This window comes from Bos indicus x Bos taurus, unplaced genomic scaffold (genome assembly GCF_003369695.1).
Source record: "Bos indicus x Bos taurus breed Angus x Brahman F1 hybrid unplaced genomic scaffold, Bos_hybrid_MaternalHap_v2.0 tig00000132_arrow_arrow_obj, whole genome shotgun sequence".
NCBI lineage: Eukaryota > Metazoa > Chordata > Mammalia > Artiodactyla > Bovidae > Bos > Bos indicus x Bos taurus.
Genome location: NW_020867129.1, coordinates 72,042 through 88,152, shown reverse-complemented (window position 1 = coordinate 88,152; position 16,111 = coordinate 72,042). Strand labels below are relative to the sequence as shown.

Below are 16,111 nucleotides of genomic sequence, written 5' to 3'. Positions count from 1 at the left end.
AAGAGATGCTGAGGTTCACGAGTTCCTGCAGACACTCGGTTATGCACAGGAAAATGCAGCCCACTGGGCAAGTCAGCCGTGCTGGGAAGACGAGCATCTCAGCAGAAATGTCTACTTTGTCCACAAAATTAATACTGTGTTTAATTTCTATGCACAAACCACCTCTAGAGTGATTCTTGAGGTTATTTAAGCTGTGCAAGATGAAAAAATAGTGAAGAAAGCAAAGGAAAATATAAATGCTTTAGGAATTCTGATAGACATTAAATTGTACTCAACTCCATTTGAATTCGATGTGATTATTACATGTATATTTTTCTCTGATGTTTGCATATGGAATAAGTAAACATCAGCTAATTAGAAAAGAAAAAAAATTAAGAGTAGGTGTCTAAGAAATGGCTGGTACCTAATGCGTGGTGTGCATTTGTTGAGTAAAGGTAAACACAGTCTTAGGATTGAAGTATCTTCCCCAAATCTGCCATTGTTCCCTGAAAGCACCTTTTTCCCTGACCAGCCCTCCTTCAACATTTTATTCCTCAAGAGACTCCTTGTCGTGGGGAGGGGGACCCCAGCAGGGGCTGAGTTCTTTGAGGGCACAGTCAGCACACCCTCACAGGGGGAGCCCCATAGACAGGACCTCTATTCACTGCTTTCTGCTTTTTATACGGAGGTCCCCCCGGTATGTAAATATCCACTCAAGTCACAGGGTAGAAACACAGCACCAGCTCACTTAAATTCAGCCTCCTCCTCAGGCTTGAAGAGACTTGCAGGAGTGGTGACTCCTATCTGCTCGAAGATGAACCCACTGTGGACCCTCCTCTTTGTGCTGTCAGCCCCCAGAGGTGAGTGTCTCTGGGTCAGACATGGGCACGTGGGGAAGCTGCATCTGAGCCCACGGGTCACCGTGCTTCTCTCTCTCCACAGGGGTCCTGTCCCAGGTGCAGCTGCAGGAGTCGGGCCCCAGCCTGGTGAAGCCCTCACAGACCCTGTCCCTCACCTGCACGGTCTCTGGATTCTCATTAAGCGACAATGCTGTAGGCTGGGTCCGCCAGGCTCCAGGAAAGGCGCTGGAGTAGCTTGGTGGTATAGATAATGATGGATACACAAGGTATAACCCAGCCCTGAAATCCCGGCTCAGCATTACCAAGGACAACTCCAAGAGCTAAGTCTCTGTGTCAGTGAGCAGCGTGACAACTGAGGACTCGGCCGTGTACTACTGTGCGAAGGACACAGTGAGGGGAAGTCAGTGTGAGCCCAGACAAAAACCTCCCTGCATAGGGGCCCGTGACCACCAGGGGGCGCGCAGGACTCAGTACAGAGCTGAGCCCTGGAGCAGGTGCAGAAGAGGCGTTGGGCGGTGGGGGGCCTGGGGGGTATTCTCCTCAGAGCTTCTCTTTCCTCTTCCTGCCTAGGAGCTGCACCTCAGACCCTCTTCTGTGTCCTGGTATTTCATTTCTGTGGTTTATGTCGCTCTCAGAAAACTGTGTGTTTATATATATTTTAATTTTTCCTTGAAGCAGGATAGCTTTATGCAAACACACACACACACACACACACACATATAATACTAAACAGCTAAAATTTTTCACCTTCATTTCTCTTCTTTCAAAGGAATTCAGTAAAACACTTGACTCTCATGTTATTTTCAAACTATTAACTATCCTGAAAGGAAACTTGAGATATTTAAACATTTTAATCTTTGTTTTGTTTTTTGTCCACGAAGAAGGAAAAGACTCAACCTCCTTCTATCTGTCAAACTGCACAGTAGAATCTGGAGCAAGCAGTGTCTAAGGCTCCAGTGTCAGGGGTCCCCAGTGCTGCATATGCAATGATTCTCATCATTCACAGGTTCTGTACTGCAAATTCACCTACATGCTAGCTTTTATTAGCGTCTTAACATAAACACTGTTACCTTGTGTCCTTATATAGACATTGAGAATTTGGCCAGTTCACTGAGTCACTCAACACACACAGATTCCAGGTGAGGGCAGTCAGGGTGATACCATCTCGCCTCAACGTCTCTCAAGTCCACACCCCATTCTGAGCTTATGTCTGGATCATTCATAAGGGGAAATACAGAGATCCTCATGAAGATTTATCCGTGGGGTCAACATGGAGCCCACCACTATCAGTCCTCGCTCCCATCACCCATCATCACAGTGACCGTCACTGGCACAGGGCAAGGAAGCAGGATTTGTGCTGGACTCAGCCCTGAGGAAAGACCCAAGGACTGAGACGATGAAGGGCTGAGCTGAGATGGGCAAGGAGTGGGAGTTGGGGGCCGTCAGGGCAGAGACTCTGGCCTCAGAAAGGGGGACCTGCCCTGGGATCCGGTTCCAACCTATCTGATAGACACACTGCTTTCCCACCCTTGCTCGCCAACCATGTAAATTCAGAAGGCGCCCACGGGGATCCTGGGATGACCAGGGTGAGTGTGACCACAGCCTCTCTGGATTCACAGGAAAAGGGCTCCGCAATGCAAATTCCTCCTCAAGCTCCAGGGTAAAATCCACCCCTGGGCTGTTGGAGCTCACCACTCTCTACTCACAGAGCATGAAGGTCTCAGTAAAGGCCAAGCTGTTGTGTAGAAGATGAGACTCTGCAGTCTTCTCCTCTGCCTGGTGGCAGTTCCCCAAGGGGAAGGTCAGGCGTCAGGCACGCATCTGTGGGGGTGATTGTGACAGCAGGTGACTGACTGGGCTTGAATCTTCTTGTCCCCGGGTGTCCTGTCCCAGGTGAAGGTGCAGGAGTTGGGCCCAGAACTGGTGAAGCCCTCGCAGATCGTCTCCCTCACATGTGCTGTCTCTGGTTACTCCATCACGTGGTTATGGTGGGAGCTGGATCCACCAGGCCCCAGGGAAGGGGTTAGAGTGGATGGGAAGCATATATTATAATGGTGACACTTACCACAGCCCCTCCATCAAGAGCCACACCTCCATCTGCAGAGACATCCAACAATCAGTTCTCCCTGTAGCTGAGCTCTGTGACCACTGAGGACACAGCTCTGTGTTGCTGTGCAAGAGACACAGTGAGGGGAAGGCAGTGTGAGCCCAGACACCACACACGCTCCAGGTGCTCCACAACCACCAGCAGGTGCTGGGGACACACAATTGTGTGTTGCAGGAGCAGGTGCAGATGGTGATTGACAGCTGGTCTCCTCTCAGGGGGCTTCCTCTCCTTGTAGCAGTTTTTCTGGGGACCTTCTCTGCATTCATGACTCTTAGGTACCTCCTCAGCCTCTGAGGCAGAATGGTGGTTGGGAAAGGGGACCGTATCCTCACTGCACGAAAGGCACAGTCTCTTAGGGTTGCTTCCTCTTGTCTCTTAGGCCGGTTCTCTGGACATTTGGTGTAAGCTCGCTAAGTCCACAGGAGAGGCTCTGTGTGATTCAGCAGTGCGGCTCAGCACAGCAGGGCCAGTGAACGAGCTAGCCAGCGGTCAGCAGTGTAAGTGCAGCTGGACTCAGACAACAGAGGTGTATAAACCCAGAGCCAGGGAAGAACCCCCCTTGGTGGTGATAACTGAACTGACACCTCACTCACTGCATCAGCCATAGTTCTCTCCATGGAGACCCAGCGGGACCTCCATGCCAGCCTGAGATAGAAGCTGAGTCTGCTGACACCAACCACAGATGCAGGAAGATGAAAAGTTTGTGTTGTCTGTGTTCGTGCATCTACGTCTGTGGTGTCCTCAGACTCACCTTCTACATCAACCTGCGGTGGGAGTCCCACTGAATTTCCATGGAAAGAACTATGCATAATGCTCTGAGTGTGGTGTCAGCTCTTTGAGCACCACCGAGGGGCATTCCTCCCTTCACTAATTGACAGGCTCTAGTAGGTGCAGTAGCTTCTGTCATTTGGGTGGTTTTATGGCACATAGAGGACACATACTAAAGGGAAGCTTGTACTTGAAAAGCAATTCTTACTTGATATCCTCAGCTTTCTTGTCAAGCTATGAGCCACCAGAAGTTTATATGAGGACAAGTCTTTCAATGAGAGAGTACAATACATCTAAGGAATATACAGAATATTCCCTGATGAATAAAGAAGCCATTGTGAGCACCATCCTGGTGTTCAGCCATCCCTTCAGACTATCTCATGGAACAAACACTACCTTTAGCTCATGGAACATGGTGATTTTAAACACTTTTGTCCTAATATATGCATGCTGGTCGCACCACTCATGTCAGACTCTTTACCATCCAATGGACTGTAGCCCATTAGGTTCCTCTGTCCATGAAATTTTCCAAATAAGAATATTGGAGCAAATTGCCATGCCCTCCTCCAGGGCATATTCCTGACCCGGGGATCGATCCTGTGTCTCTTACATCTGCTTATTGGTAGGCGGGTTCCTTATCACTAGCGCCATCTTGCGATCATTATGTGAGTCTCGTTCAGCAGAAATCACACAAAGTGAACAGAGTAAACAAGGAGAAAGTGAAAGTTGCTCAGTTGTATCCAAATCTTTGCGACCCCACGGACTATAGAGTCCATGGAATTCTCGAAGGAAGAATACCAGAGTGAGTAGCATTTCCCTTCTCCAGGGGTCTTCCCAACCCAGGGATCAAACCCAGGTCTCCCAAACTGCAGGCAGATTCTTCACCAGCTGAGCCACAAGGGAAGCACAAGTACACTGGAGTGGGTAGCCTATTCCTTCTCCAGCAGATCTTCCAGTCCCAGGAAGCGAATCCTATATTGCAGGATGATTCTTTACCATTGAGCTGTGAGTTCAGTCGCTCAGTAATGGCTGACTCTTCCCAACAGCATGGACTGCAGCATGCCAAACTTCCCTGTCCATCTCCAACTCCCAGAACTTGCTCAAGCTTATGTCCATCCAGTCGATGATGCCATCCAACCATCTCATCCTATAGCATCGCCTTTTCCTCCAGTCTTCAATCTTTCCCAGCATCAGGGTCTTTTCCAATGAGTCTGTTCTTCAAATCAGGTGGCCAAAGTATTGGAGCTTCAGCTTCAGCATCAGTCCTTCCAGTGAATATTCAGGACTGATCTCCTTTAGGATAGACTGGTTTGATCTCCTTGCAGGCCAAAGACTCAACAGTCTTCTCCAACACCACAGTTCAAAAGCATCAATACTTCAGCACTCAGCTTTCTTTACGGTCCAACTCTCGTATCCATACATGACTACTGGAAAATCCATAGCTTTACAAGACGGAAGTTGGCCAGCAAATAAAGTCTTCCCGTTTTAATGCGCTGTCTAGGTTGGTCAAAGCTTTTCTTCCAAGGCCCGTGCTGTCAGGAAAGCTTGAACTGATAATCGCAGAATCCCAAACAATGAGAAAAATCAAAAGCCAATGAAACAAGGAAGCCCAGATGCGGGTGGCCCCAGATTTGGTGAAATCAGTTCCTGTACCTGGAGAAAATGAACAACCTTCCACATGGCACACCCACATGTCAGCCCCTCACCCAGGGAACCCCCTCATGTACGGATGTGATGACTGCATTCCCTGGTCACACGGGGACATGGAAAGGGGCTGGGAGAAGGGGCACAGCTCCTCTCAAATTACCTCAGGAACCTGGAATCAAAGAGAGGCACTTTTCCTTCCTTCTGACTAGAACTGGGTCACCAGCGACATAACAATCTAGTCACCGTGGTGCTTTCTGAATTCCAGCCTCTTGGAAGAGCTTTGGAATCTGAGCCTAAAATAAGTGCCCTGCTGAGTCCTTCATCCCTGTCTCTCTATGTTGGTCAAGTCTGTCCAGGCTCCTCTGACTCTTAGTGACATTCGATTTCTCCTTCACCTCCCAGGTCAAGGACAACCTCACCTGGAACCTCCTGGTTCCTGCAACAAGAGGTAGTGTGTGTGGAAACTGTCATCTCCATCATTAAACAAGGAAATTCTCAATACCAAAACTTTCCCTGGACCTAACAGAGTCCTAACATTGCAGGGGAGTCCCCCAGCACAAAACCAGAGAGGTGGGCAATCCACAGTCTGGGTGAGATCTGCCCATGGAAGTGAAGCTTCAGGAGGAGCACCTTCAGGGTAATTACTACCAATTCCTGCAGGACCAGCAATAACCACGTGAGGGTAAGAGATCCTGGGGGTCACAGTCCATGGTTTGTGGGATATAATTCCACAAACATCCAGGTCTTCAAGGTGAGTGTTCATATTTATCCCTTCAGGACACCTGACGAACGAGGGAAAGGCAAACCCTGAGAAATGTTAACACCTAACCAGAAGGTTAATCAGGCAGACCCTCCATGGAAGAGCTCTTCCCCCAGCTTCTCCTAAGAGGTGTACAGAAATTCTTGTCTACTGCAGACCTACGGAGGGGTCATAACTCATGGCTAAATGAGGGGACTGGATCAGGGCACTGTAGCCCAGGAGGGAGTATTACGTGGACAGGCCAATACTGAAAACCCCGGTGACGCTCAGAGCCCAGACCAGATCCCCTGAATCATAGGTATTCAACCTCAACAATGCATGTAGCCCCTACCCACATGTGACCTCCAGGGACCTGGCAGAGCTATGATATGCAGGCTCTTTGAGAAGGGGAGCTAGTGTGCAGACACCACAGCTAGACACCATCTAGGAGGCAGGGCGCTGAGGCTCTGGTACCCACGGCTGGAGACCAGGCTTGGAGCCCTCACTACTGACCTCAGACCCGCTCTCTCCTGCCTGATCGACATGGCCAGTGTCCCTCTCCTTCTCTTGGGTATCTGAAGATCTCAGGAATATTTATGAAGGTTCCATCAGAGACTCAGAACAGGGGGAAGTAGGTTTGTCACAGGATCCTGCTGGAGGACACGTGGTTGACACAGCAGTGGATCTGTCTCCCCAGTGACCTCAGGTCCTGAAGTCCTCGGGCAGGTGGTCAGGAGTATATGGTGAGAAGCAGGATGGAGTCTGAGGATGGATGCAACCCGAGGCCGTCCTGCTGAAGAGATGTCTTGCCAGGGGACACGCACACGGCTGACCTAGCTTCTCTGCAGGGTGCTGTTGTGGCAACCCTCTCCAGTGTTCCTGCCCAGAGAATCTTATGGACAGAGGAGTCTGGTGGGCTACAGTCCGTGGGGTCTCAAAGAGTCAGACACGACTGAGGTGACTGAGCATGCTCACCTCCCCATTCCCTGGGTGAGCACTCCCTCAGGGCAGCCTCTCCTGAGTCAGCTGACAAGGGCTCTGCCTCCTCTTCCTCTGATGTCTCAGATGTCTCCTCTCACAGGTGTGGGCACTAGGAGCCCCTCAGATGTTTGTCCTGTGAGTTTTCAGGGGCGATTGCACTGGTTTCCGACAACGGGGCTCATCTGGACCTTCTTATGGGGCCCCTGCAGGGTCCAGGTGCTGTAAGAACAGGTGAGCCCAGGAGTGAATGGTAGGTGGAGTGGGCATCGAGCCCCGTGCTTCTGCGTGCAGCTATCCTTTGACATGATGTTAGCCCACTGGGGGCTCCCGAAGGCCAAGGAACCCCACGTCCTCGAGAGCCTCTGGACTCACTGTGAGTGTCAACCGCATCAGTACACCTGCAGCCCCAGGGAGGTGACGTCCAAGTGTTCTCACAAAGTCCTTCCTTGGGGTCTCTCTACAGAGTGTGTGCCTTATTGAGGCTATTTCTAGAGATGATTAAAGAACATGCTGTCTCTAGAAGAATACTCTGAAGCTGGAACAGAGCCACTTAATACCAGAACAGAAGCACTGCTAGGACTGCCCTGTGAGCCCAGGCAGGGGGATGCCCAGGACCCCAGTGAAGGGCTGCTGCTGAGGAGCATGTGGAGAGGGGCCAGGAGTCTCAGAGACGGAGTCTTCTCTTTTCACTGAAAACAATAACTAGCAGGACAAGGACTGGTGACGTTTAATATTGGGGCCTGTTGGGATACACAGCTTGGTGAGGCCATGAGAAGTACACGTCTATATGTCTGTGAGTGTGTGTGTGAGTGTGTGTAAGTGTGCATGTGAGTGTGCGGGTGCATATGTGTGTGCATGTGAGTGTGTGTATGTAAATGTGATGGTGTGTATGTGTGCATCTGAGTGTGTGAATGTTTGTGATTGGGTTTGTGTCTGTATGTGTGAGCATGAAAGTGTTTGTGAGTATATATCTCTGTATGTCTGTGTGACAGGTGTGTGTTTGTATAACAGGTGTGTATGTGACTGGTGTGTGTGTGTGATAGGTGTCTTTGACATGTGTATGTGTGCTTGTATGTCTGTGTAACAAAGGTGTGTGTATGTAACAGGTGTGTGTGCTATAGGTGTGTGTGCGTGTGTGACAGGTGTGTGTTTCTGTGTTGTAGATGTGTGTGTTACGGGAGGGTGTGTTTGTAACAGTTGTGTGTGTTACAGGTGGTGTGTGTATGTGAGACAGTTGTGTGTGTGTGACAGGTGTGTCTGTATGTGTGTGACAGGTTCTGGTGTGTGACAGGTCCTGGTGTGTGACAGGTCTCTTTGTGTGTAACAGGTGTATGTGTGTGTAACAGGTATGTGTGTGACAGGTGTGTGTGTGCCCTCAGTCTGTGGCAGCACATCGTTCTTCCCAGGGACCACGGCCTGCAGTGCATTGTCCCCGGGGCAGTGCTTGTGGTCACCGAGTAAGTGGGAGCCAAGTGGGAGACACTGGTGGATGTGAGACCCACGTCCTAGCCTGTATCACTCTGCTGCTCATTGTGCCAAGTTCCCACACGTGTGGGATTCAAACCAACACACACACATTCCCTTTCAGTCCACAGTTCAGAGTCTGATATCAGTTTCACTGGATTGGAATCCAGATGCAACAGGAACACAGTCCCAAGGCTCTCAGGGTCTGAATGCATCTGTGCCCCCAGAATTCAGGTTTGGAAGTCCGGTGCACCCAGAGAATGCTGCTAGAATCACGGTCTTTGGCAGATGCTTTGTTCATGAGAGGAGAGTCCTCATGATTTGGGTTGGAGTCTTTCTAAGAATCCCCAGAGGACATACTAGTCCCTGTCCACCAGGTAAGGACCCAGCAGGAAGGTGCCAGATGTGAACCAGGAAGGGGGCCTCACCAGAAGGCAGCCTCACTGGTGTCCTGACCTGGGGCTTACAGCCTCTAGGACTCTTGGAAATAAAGTCTTGCTTACAGACCAGCCCACCTGAGCTCCTGTTGTGCACTCTGAAAGGATAAAGTCAGGGACAAACTGCTTCTTTGCCGTGTCCACTCTAGAGCTTCACTGCCCGTATCCCTGGCTCTCAGCCACTTCCTTCATCTGCACAGCCCAGCAAAGCACTTTCCAACAGTGGTCATTTCTCCCAGGGTCAGATGCCCTTGGCCTCCCTCTGATGAACACATTTGTGGTTTCAACTGGAGCCACACGATAATCCAGGAAAAGCAGACCTCTCAATTAGTCACATTTTCCAAAGTCCCTAATGCCATGTGAGATGACATTCAGAGACTCAATGAATGATTCAGACAAACACAGTCCATCTTCAGCCCAGCAAATATTCCTTCCCACAGGCCCATTACACTTAGCAAATCCCAGAAAACCTCCAAAATGTCCACCTAAGAATTGACACTAAATTATAATGTGATTTATAATAAAGATTGTAGAGCAAAGTTGGTCTAAATACCATCAACCCCAAGTCCCAAATCTAGTCCTCTAACTCAGCTATGCATGAGGATCTGTGTTCTAAAATACAACACGAAGACAGGCGTATCTCAGCTACAAGAAGTTTCATTCCGTAAAAAGGATAAATGTAAGTCAGAAAGGACCCCTGGTCCCAGTGTGCACGAGTGCTCAGTGCTACAGTTGTGTCTGACTCTTTGCCACCCTGTGGATTATAGCATGCCAAGCCCCTCTGTCCATGGGGTTCTCCAGGCCCAGAATACTGGAGTAGGTTGGTATTTGCTCCTCCAGGGGATCTTCCCGACCCAGGGACTGAACCCAAGTCTCCTGCATTTCTTTTTTTTCCTGCATTTCTTTCAGCGCAAGCAGATTCTTCACTGCTGAGCCACCAGGGAGGCCCCACTGGCCCCGAAAGTGTTTAAATCCATGCATGCAAACCCTGCTAAGTCCAAGGTCTGGGAATAATTTTCTTTGGCTCCTCTTCCACTGTCTGGGCCTGTTGATCTGCCCCCTTATTTTCCATTCCTTTTTGTGGGAGGTGGTGCATATTTGAAGCTGAGCACTTTCACCAGCCTATTTCCCACTTCTGGGATCTTGAACCATTGCCATGACCCTCATGTAAAAGACAATTGAGGATGGTGCATGATCCTTTCTCTTCATTGTTGAATTTGATTTGCTAATAGGCTTTGAGAAGTTTTGCATTAAATTCATCAAAGATATGTTTTATAGAAGTCCCTAGAGAAACTTTCTGTTCCGAGACTGTTGCTCCTTGGAAGATTTTAAAATTACTCTGACGAAATTCAATTTTCACACAAACGATCAGTGTCTTGATGTTGTCTCCTCCATCTTGATTCAGTCCTGCAGGTTTTAGAGTTTAGGAATTTGTCCATTTCTTCTAGATTGTCCAATTTGTTGGCATACAACTCTTTGTAATAATGTCGTATGATTTTCTGTATCTCTGTAGTATTAGCTTTATGTCTTTTCTATTTTTTATTTTATTCCAGTAAATTCTTTTTCCTCCTTTGGAGACTGGCTACAGATTTATGGTTTTGTTTCTCTTTGCAAAATGACAACAATGACAACGACACAGCCAGCTGTTGATTTCACTGATCTTTTTTGCTGTTGTGTGTGTGTATGTTCATTTCAACATTGTTAATTTCTGCACTGTTTTGTCATTTCCTTCCTCCAACTGCCTCTGGGCCTTTGTAGTGTCTGTGTTCTAATTTCTGTAGGTAGTAAGTTGGACTGTTTCCTTCCATTTCTTGAAGAAGGCCTGCATCACTGTCAGCTTTCGTTTCAGAACTGCTGGGCCGGCATAGAGTTTAGAGATAAGTGTGTGTTAGTCCCTCAGTCGTGTCTGGCACTTTGTTGCCCCTTGGACTATAGCACACCAGTCTTCTTTGTCCTTTCCAGGCAAGAATCCCTGAGTGGGTTGCCATTTCCTACTCCACAGAATCTCACACCCGGGGAGTCAACTCAGGTCCCAACAATGCAAGGGGATTGTTTACCACAAGAGGCAAAATTCTCATTATCTACAGAACACTGTAGACAGAAAACCCTAAAGACTCCACACAAAGCTAGGAGACCACACTCATCCAGAGAGCCCTGAACAAACAGGTCAGAGTAGGTACCAGCATCTGATTGCTCATGGCTTAGGAGTTGTTGGGGATTCTCTGGATCCCACTTCTGATGTCATAAACTAAACCCATAGAAACCAACTGGCAGTAGATTTGGGGATGTGTCTGCAGCCTTCCATTCCTGTGAGATGAGAAGCATATTTGGGTTTTACAGGTGGTCCAGTGGGATCACAAAATCAGAGAAAGTGCAAGAGAGAGGAAAGCCAGTTAGGCGATGCACCACAAGACTCCACTGGCTTTGATGATGGATGAAGCTGTTAAGCCAAGGGATGAGGACACACCTAGAAGCTCAGTGGCCTGGATGCCAGAGGCCACAGTTCCAGGGTCATGCTCAGGAGTCTTGACCATGCTGCATGGCATCGGGCACAAGTGACCCCACAAGCTGTGAGGCAGAGTGAGGTGGGGCCTCTCCCCAGAGCACATTCAGGGCTTGGGAAAGTGGATCTGGCACAGAAGACACGCTTGTGCAGAACTGCTGTGGCCAAAGCCAGACCGGGAAGGGCTTTGCATAGACAGTAGGTTCTAACTCAGTCAGTGCACAAGTGAGATCCCTGTGCTGAGGAAGAGCTGACCTGCACCAGACCCGAAGGGGTGACGTCTAAGGGCAGGAAGACCAGGGTCCCATGGACAGGGCATCCATCAGAGTGGGGACACACACTGGTCTTTTTTGCTCCAGGAGGGATAACACCACTGATGACACTGATGACAGCTCTCCCCACCCCGGGCAAACCTGCTGTAAAGTCCACACATGCTGTGACTGTCGTCAGCCCCAGTCTACATCCTCACACACAGAAATGCAGGTGTGAGGACACAGCCACAGGGACACAGGGAGACGGGGGAGCGGAGCCCTAAGGAGCTCCCAGGAGCTGTGTGTCCTCAGGCCTCAGTAGACTTGGGGTCCTCAGGGTCCACCCTCAGGGAGGAGATGCTGAGCTTCACGAGTCCCTGCAGACACTCAGTTGTGCACAGGAAAATGCAGCCCACTGGGCAAGTCAGCTGTGCTGGGAAGACGAGCATCTCAACACAAATGTCTACTTTGTCCACAGAATTAATACTGTGTTTAATTACTCTGAACAAACCACCTCTAGAGTGATTCTTGAGACTATTTAAGCTGTTCAGATGAAAAAACAGTCAAGAAAGCCAAGGGAAATATAAATGCTTTAGTAATTCCGATAGACATTAAATTGTACTCAACTCCATTTGAATTCAGTGTGATTATTACATGTATATTTTTCTCTGATGTTTGCATGTGGAGTAAGTAAACATCAGCTAATTAGAGAAGACAATAAAAAATAAGAGTTTGTGTCTAACAAATGGCTGGTACCTGAATGTGTGGTGGACATTTGTTGAGTAAAGGTAAACACGTTTGTTGGATTAAAGTCTCTTCCCCAAATCTGCCATTGTTCCCTGAAAACATTTTTTTCCTGACCAGCCCTCCTTCATCATTTCATTCCTCAACAGTCTTCCTGGTCTGGGGAGGGGGACCCCAAGAGGGGCTGAGTTCTTTGAGGGCACAGTCAGCACCCCCTCACAGGGGGAGCCCCATAGACAGGACCTCTATTCACTGCTTTCTGCTTTTTATACAGAGGTTCTTCCAGTATGCAAATACCCACTCAGGTCACAGGGTAGAAACAGAGCACCAGCTCCCTTAAATTCAGGCTCCTCCTGAGGCTTGAAGAGACTTGCAGGAGTGGTGACTCTCATCTGCTCCAAGATGAACCCACTGTGGACCCTCCTCTTTGTGCTCTCAGCCCCCAGAGGTGAGTGTCTCTGGGTCAGACATGGGCACGTGGGGAAGCTGCCTCTGAGCCCACAGGTCACTGTGCTTCTCTCTCTCCACAGGGGTCCTGTCCCAGGTGCAGCTGCGGGAGTCGGGCCCCAGCCTGGTGAAGCCCTCACAGACCCTCTCCCTCACCTGCACGGTCTCTGGATTCTCATTGAGCAGCAATGGTGTAGGCTGGGTCCGCCAGGCTCCAGGGAAGGCGCTGGAGTGGGTTGGTGGTATAGATAATGATGGAGACACATACTATAACCCAGCCCTGAAATCCCGGCTCAGCATCACCAAGGACAACTCCAAGAGCCAAGTCTCTCTGTCAGTGAGCAGCGTGACACCTGAGGACACGGCCACATACTACTGTGCAAGAGACACAGTGAGGGGAAATCAGTGTGAGCCCAGACAAAAACCTCCCTGCATGGGGGCCCGTGACCACCAGGGGGCGCGCAGTACTCACTCAGAGCTGAGCCCTGGAGCAGGTGCAGAAGAGGCCTTGGGCGGTGGGGGGCCTGGGGGGGATTCTCCTCAGAGCTTCTCTTTCCTCCTCCTGCCCAGGAGCTGCACCTCAAACCCTCTTCTGTGTCCTGGTAATTCCTTGTGCTTTATGTCGCTCTCAGAAAACTGTGTTTATATATATTTTAATTTTTCCTTGAAGCATGGATAGCTTTATGCAAACACACACACACACACACACACATAATACTAAACAGCTAAAATTTTTAACCTTCATTTCTCTTCTTTCAAAGGAACTCAGTAAAAACATTTGCCTCTCATGTTATTTTCAACTATTAACTATCCTGAAAGGAAACCTAAGATATTTAAACATTTTTAATCTTTGTTTTGTTTTTGTCCACGAAGAAGGAAGAGACTCAACCTCCTTCTATCTGTCAAACTGCACAGTAGAAGCTGGAGCAAGCAGTGTCTAAGGCTCCAGTGTCAGGGGTCCCCAGTGCTGCATATGCAATGATTCTCATCATTCACAGGTTCTGTACTGCAAATTCACCTACATGCTAGCTTTTATTAGCGTCTTAACATAAACACTATTACCTTGTGTCCTTATATAGACATTGAGAATTTGGCCAGTTCACTGAGTCACTCAACACACACACATTCCAGGTGAGGGCAGTCAGGGTGATACCATCTCGCCTCAACGTCTCTGAAGTCCACACCCCATTCTGAGCTTATGTATGGATCATTCATAAGGGGAAATACAGAGGTCCTCAGGTGGATTTGTCCGTGGGGTCAACATGGAGCACACCACCATCTGTCCTCTCTCCCATCACAGTGACCGTCACTGGCATAGGGAAAGGAAGCAGGATCTGTGCTGGCTCAGCCCTGAGGGAAGACCCAAGGACTGAGAGGACGAGGGACTGAGCTGAGATGGGCAAGGGGCAGGAGGTGGGGGCCGTCAAGATGGAGACTCTGGGCTCAGATAGGGGGACTTGCCCTGGGATCTGGTTCCAAGCCATCTGATAGACACACTGCTTTCCCACACTTCCTCACCAACCATGTAAATCAGAAGGCACCCGTGGGGATCCTGGGATGACCAGGGTGAGTGTGACCACAGCCTCTCTGTATTCACAGGAATAGAGCTCCTCAATGTAAATTCCTCTTCAAGCTCCAGGGTAAAATCCACCCTGGGCTGTGAGAGCTCACCCCTCTCTGCTCACACAGGATGGAGGTCTCAGTGAATGCAGAGCTGTTGGGTAGAAAATGGGGCTTTGGGTCTTCTCCTCTGCCTGGTGACAGCTCCCCAAGATGAGGGTCTCGGGTACAGACACGGGTCTGTGGGGATGATTGTGACTGCAGGTGACTGACAGGGACTGATTCTCCTTGTCCCTAGCTGGTCTGTCCCAGTGCAGCTGCAGGAGCAGGGTCCAGAACTGCGGAAGCTCTCACCTGTGCCATCTCTGGTTGCTCCATCACCAGTGGTTACTGGTAACCAGTACTCCCTGCAGCTAAGCTCTGTGATGACCAAGGACACGGCAGTATACTGCTGTGCAAGAGACACAGTGAGGGGAAGGCAGTGTGAGCCCAGACACCAGCCACCCTCCGGGGGCTCCATGACCTCCAGCGGTGCTGGGGACAGACAGTTGTGTGTTGCAGGAGCAGGTGCAGATGGTGATTGACAGCTGGTCTCCTGTCAGGAGGCTTCCTCTCCTTGTAGCAGTTTTTCTGGGGAACTTCTCTGCATTCATGACTCTTAGGTACCTCCTCAGCCTCTGAGGCAGAATGGTGGTTGGGATAGGGGACCGTATCCTCACTGCACGAAAGGGACGGTCTCTTAGGGTTGCTTCCGCTTGTCGCTTAGGCCCGTTCTCTGGACATTTGGTGTAAGCTCGCTAAGTCCACAGGAGAGGCTCTGTGTGATTCAGCAGTGGGGCTCAGCACAGCAGGGCCAGTAAACGAGTTAGCCAGCGGTCAGCAGTGTAAGTGCAGCTGGACTCAGACAACAGAGGTGTATAAACCCAGGGCCAGGGAAGAACCCCCCTTGGTGGTGCTAACGGAACTGACACCTCACTCACAGCATCAGCCATAGTTCTCGCCATGGAGACTCAGCGGGACCTCCACGCCAGCCTGAGATAGAAGCTGAGTCTGCTGACACCACACACAGATGCAGGAAGATGAAAAGTTTGTGTTGTCTGTGTTCCTGCATCTATGTCTGTGATGTCCTCAGACTTACCTTCTACATCAACCTGGGGTGGGGTCCCAGTGAATTTCCATGGAGAGAACTATGAATAATGGTCTGAGTGTGGTTTCAGCTCTTTGAGCACCACCGAGGGGCGTTCCTCCCTTCACTAATTGACAGGCTCTAGTAGGTGCAGTAGCTTCTGTCCTTTGGGTGGTTTTACGGCAGATAGAGGTCACGAACTAAAGGAAGCTTTTACTTTAAAAACAATTCCTACTTGATATCCTCAGCTTTCTTGTCAAGCTATGAGCCACCAGAAGTTTATACGAGGACAAGTCTTTCAACGAGAGAGCACCATACATCTAAGGAATATACAAAATATTCCCTGATGAATAAAGAAGCCATCGTGAACACCGTCTTCGTGTTTCGCCATCCCTCCTGACTGTCTCATGGAACAAACACTACCTTTAGTTCATGAAACTTAGTGATTTTAAATCACTTTGTTCTAATGCATGCATGCTAGTCACTCCAGTCATGTCA

At 49.5% G+C, this 16,111-nt stretch overlaps 1 protein-coding gene across 1 annotated transcript; it reads left to right on the top strand.

The window, feature by feature from the left end:
- The first annotated feature begins 772 nt into the window (after nucleotides 1–772).
- LOC113888581 lies at nucleotides 773–15,528 on the top strand. Its single transcript, XM_027535632.1, has 5 exons — nucleotides 773–839; nucleotides 13,011–13,442; nucleotides 14,800–14,954; nucleotides 15,254–15,371; nucleotides 15,470–15,528. Exons 1-5 carry the CDS (start codon nucleotides 794–796, stop codon nucleotides 15,526–15,528), a joined length of 810 nt encoding a protein of 269 aa, XP_027391433.1. The 5' UTR covers nucleotides 773–793.
- Nucleotides 15,529–16,111: the final 583 nt, after the last annotated feature.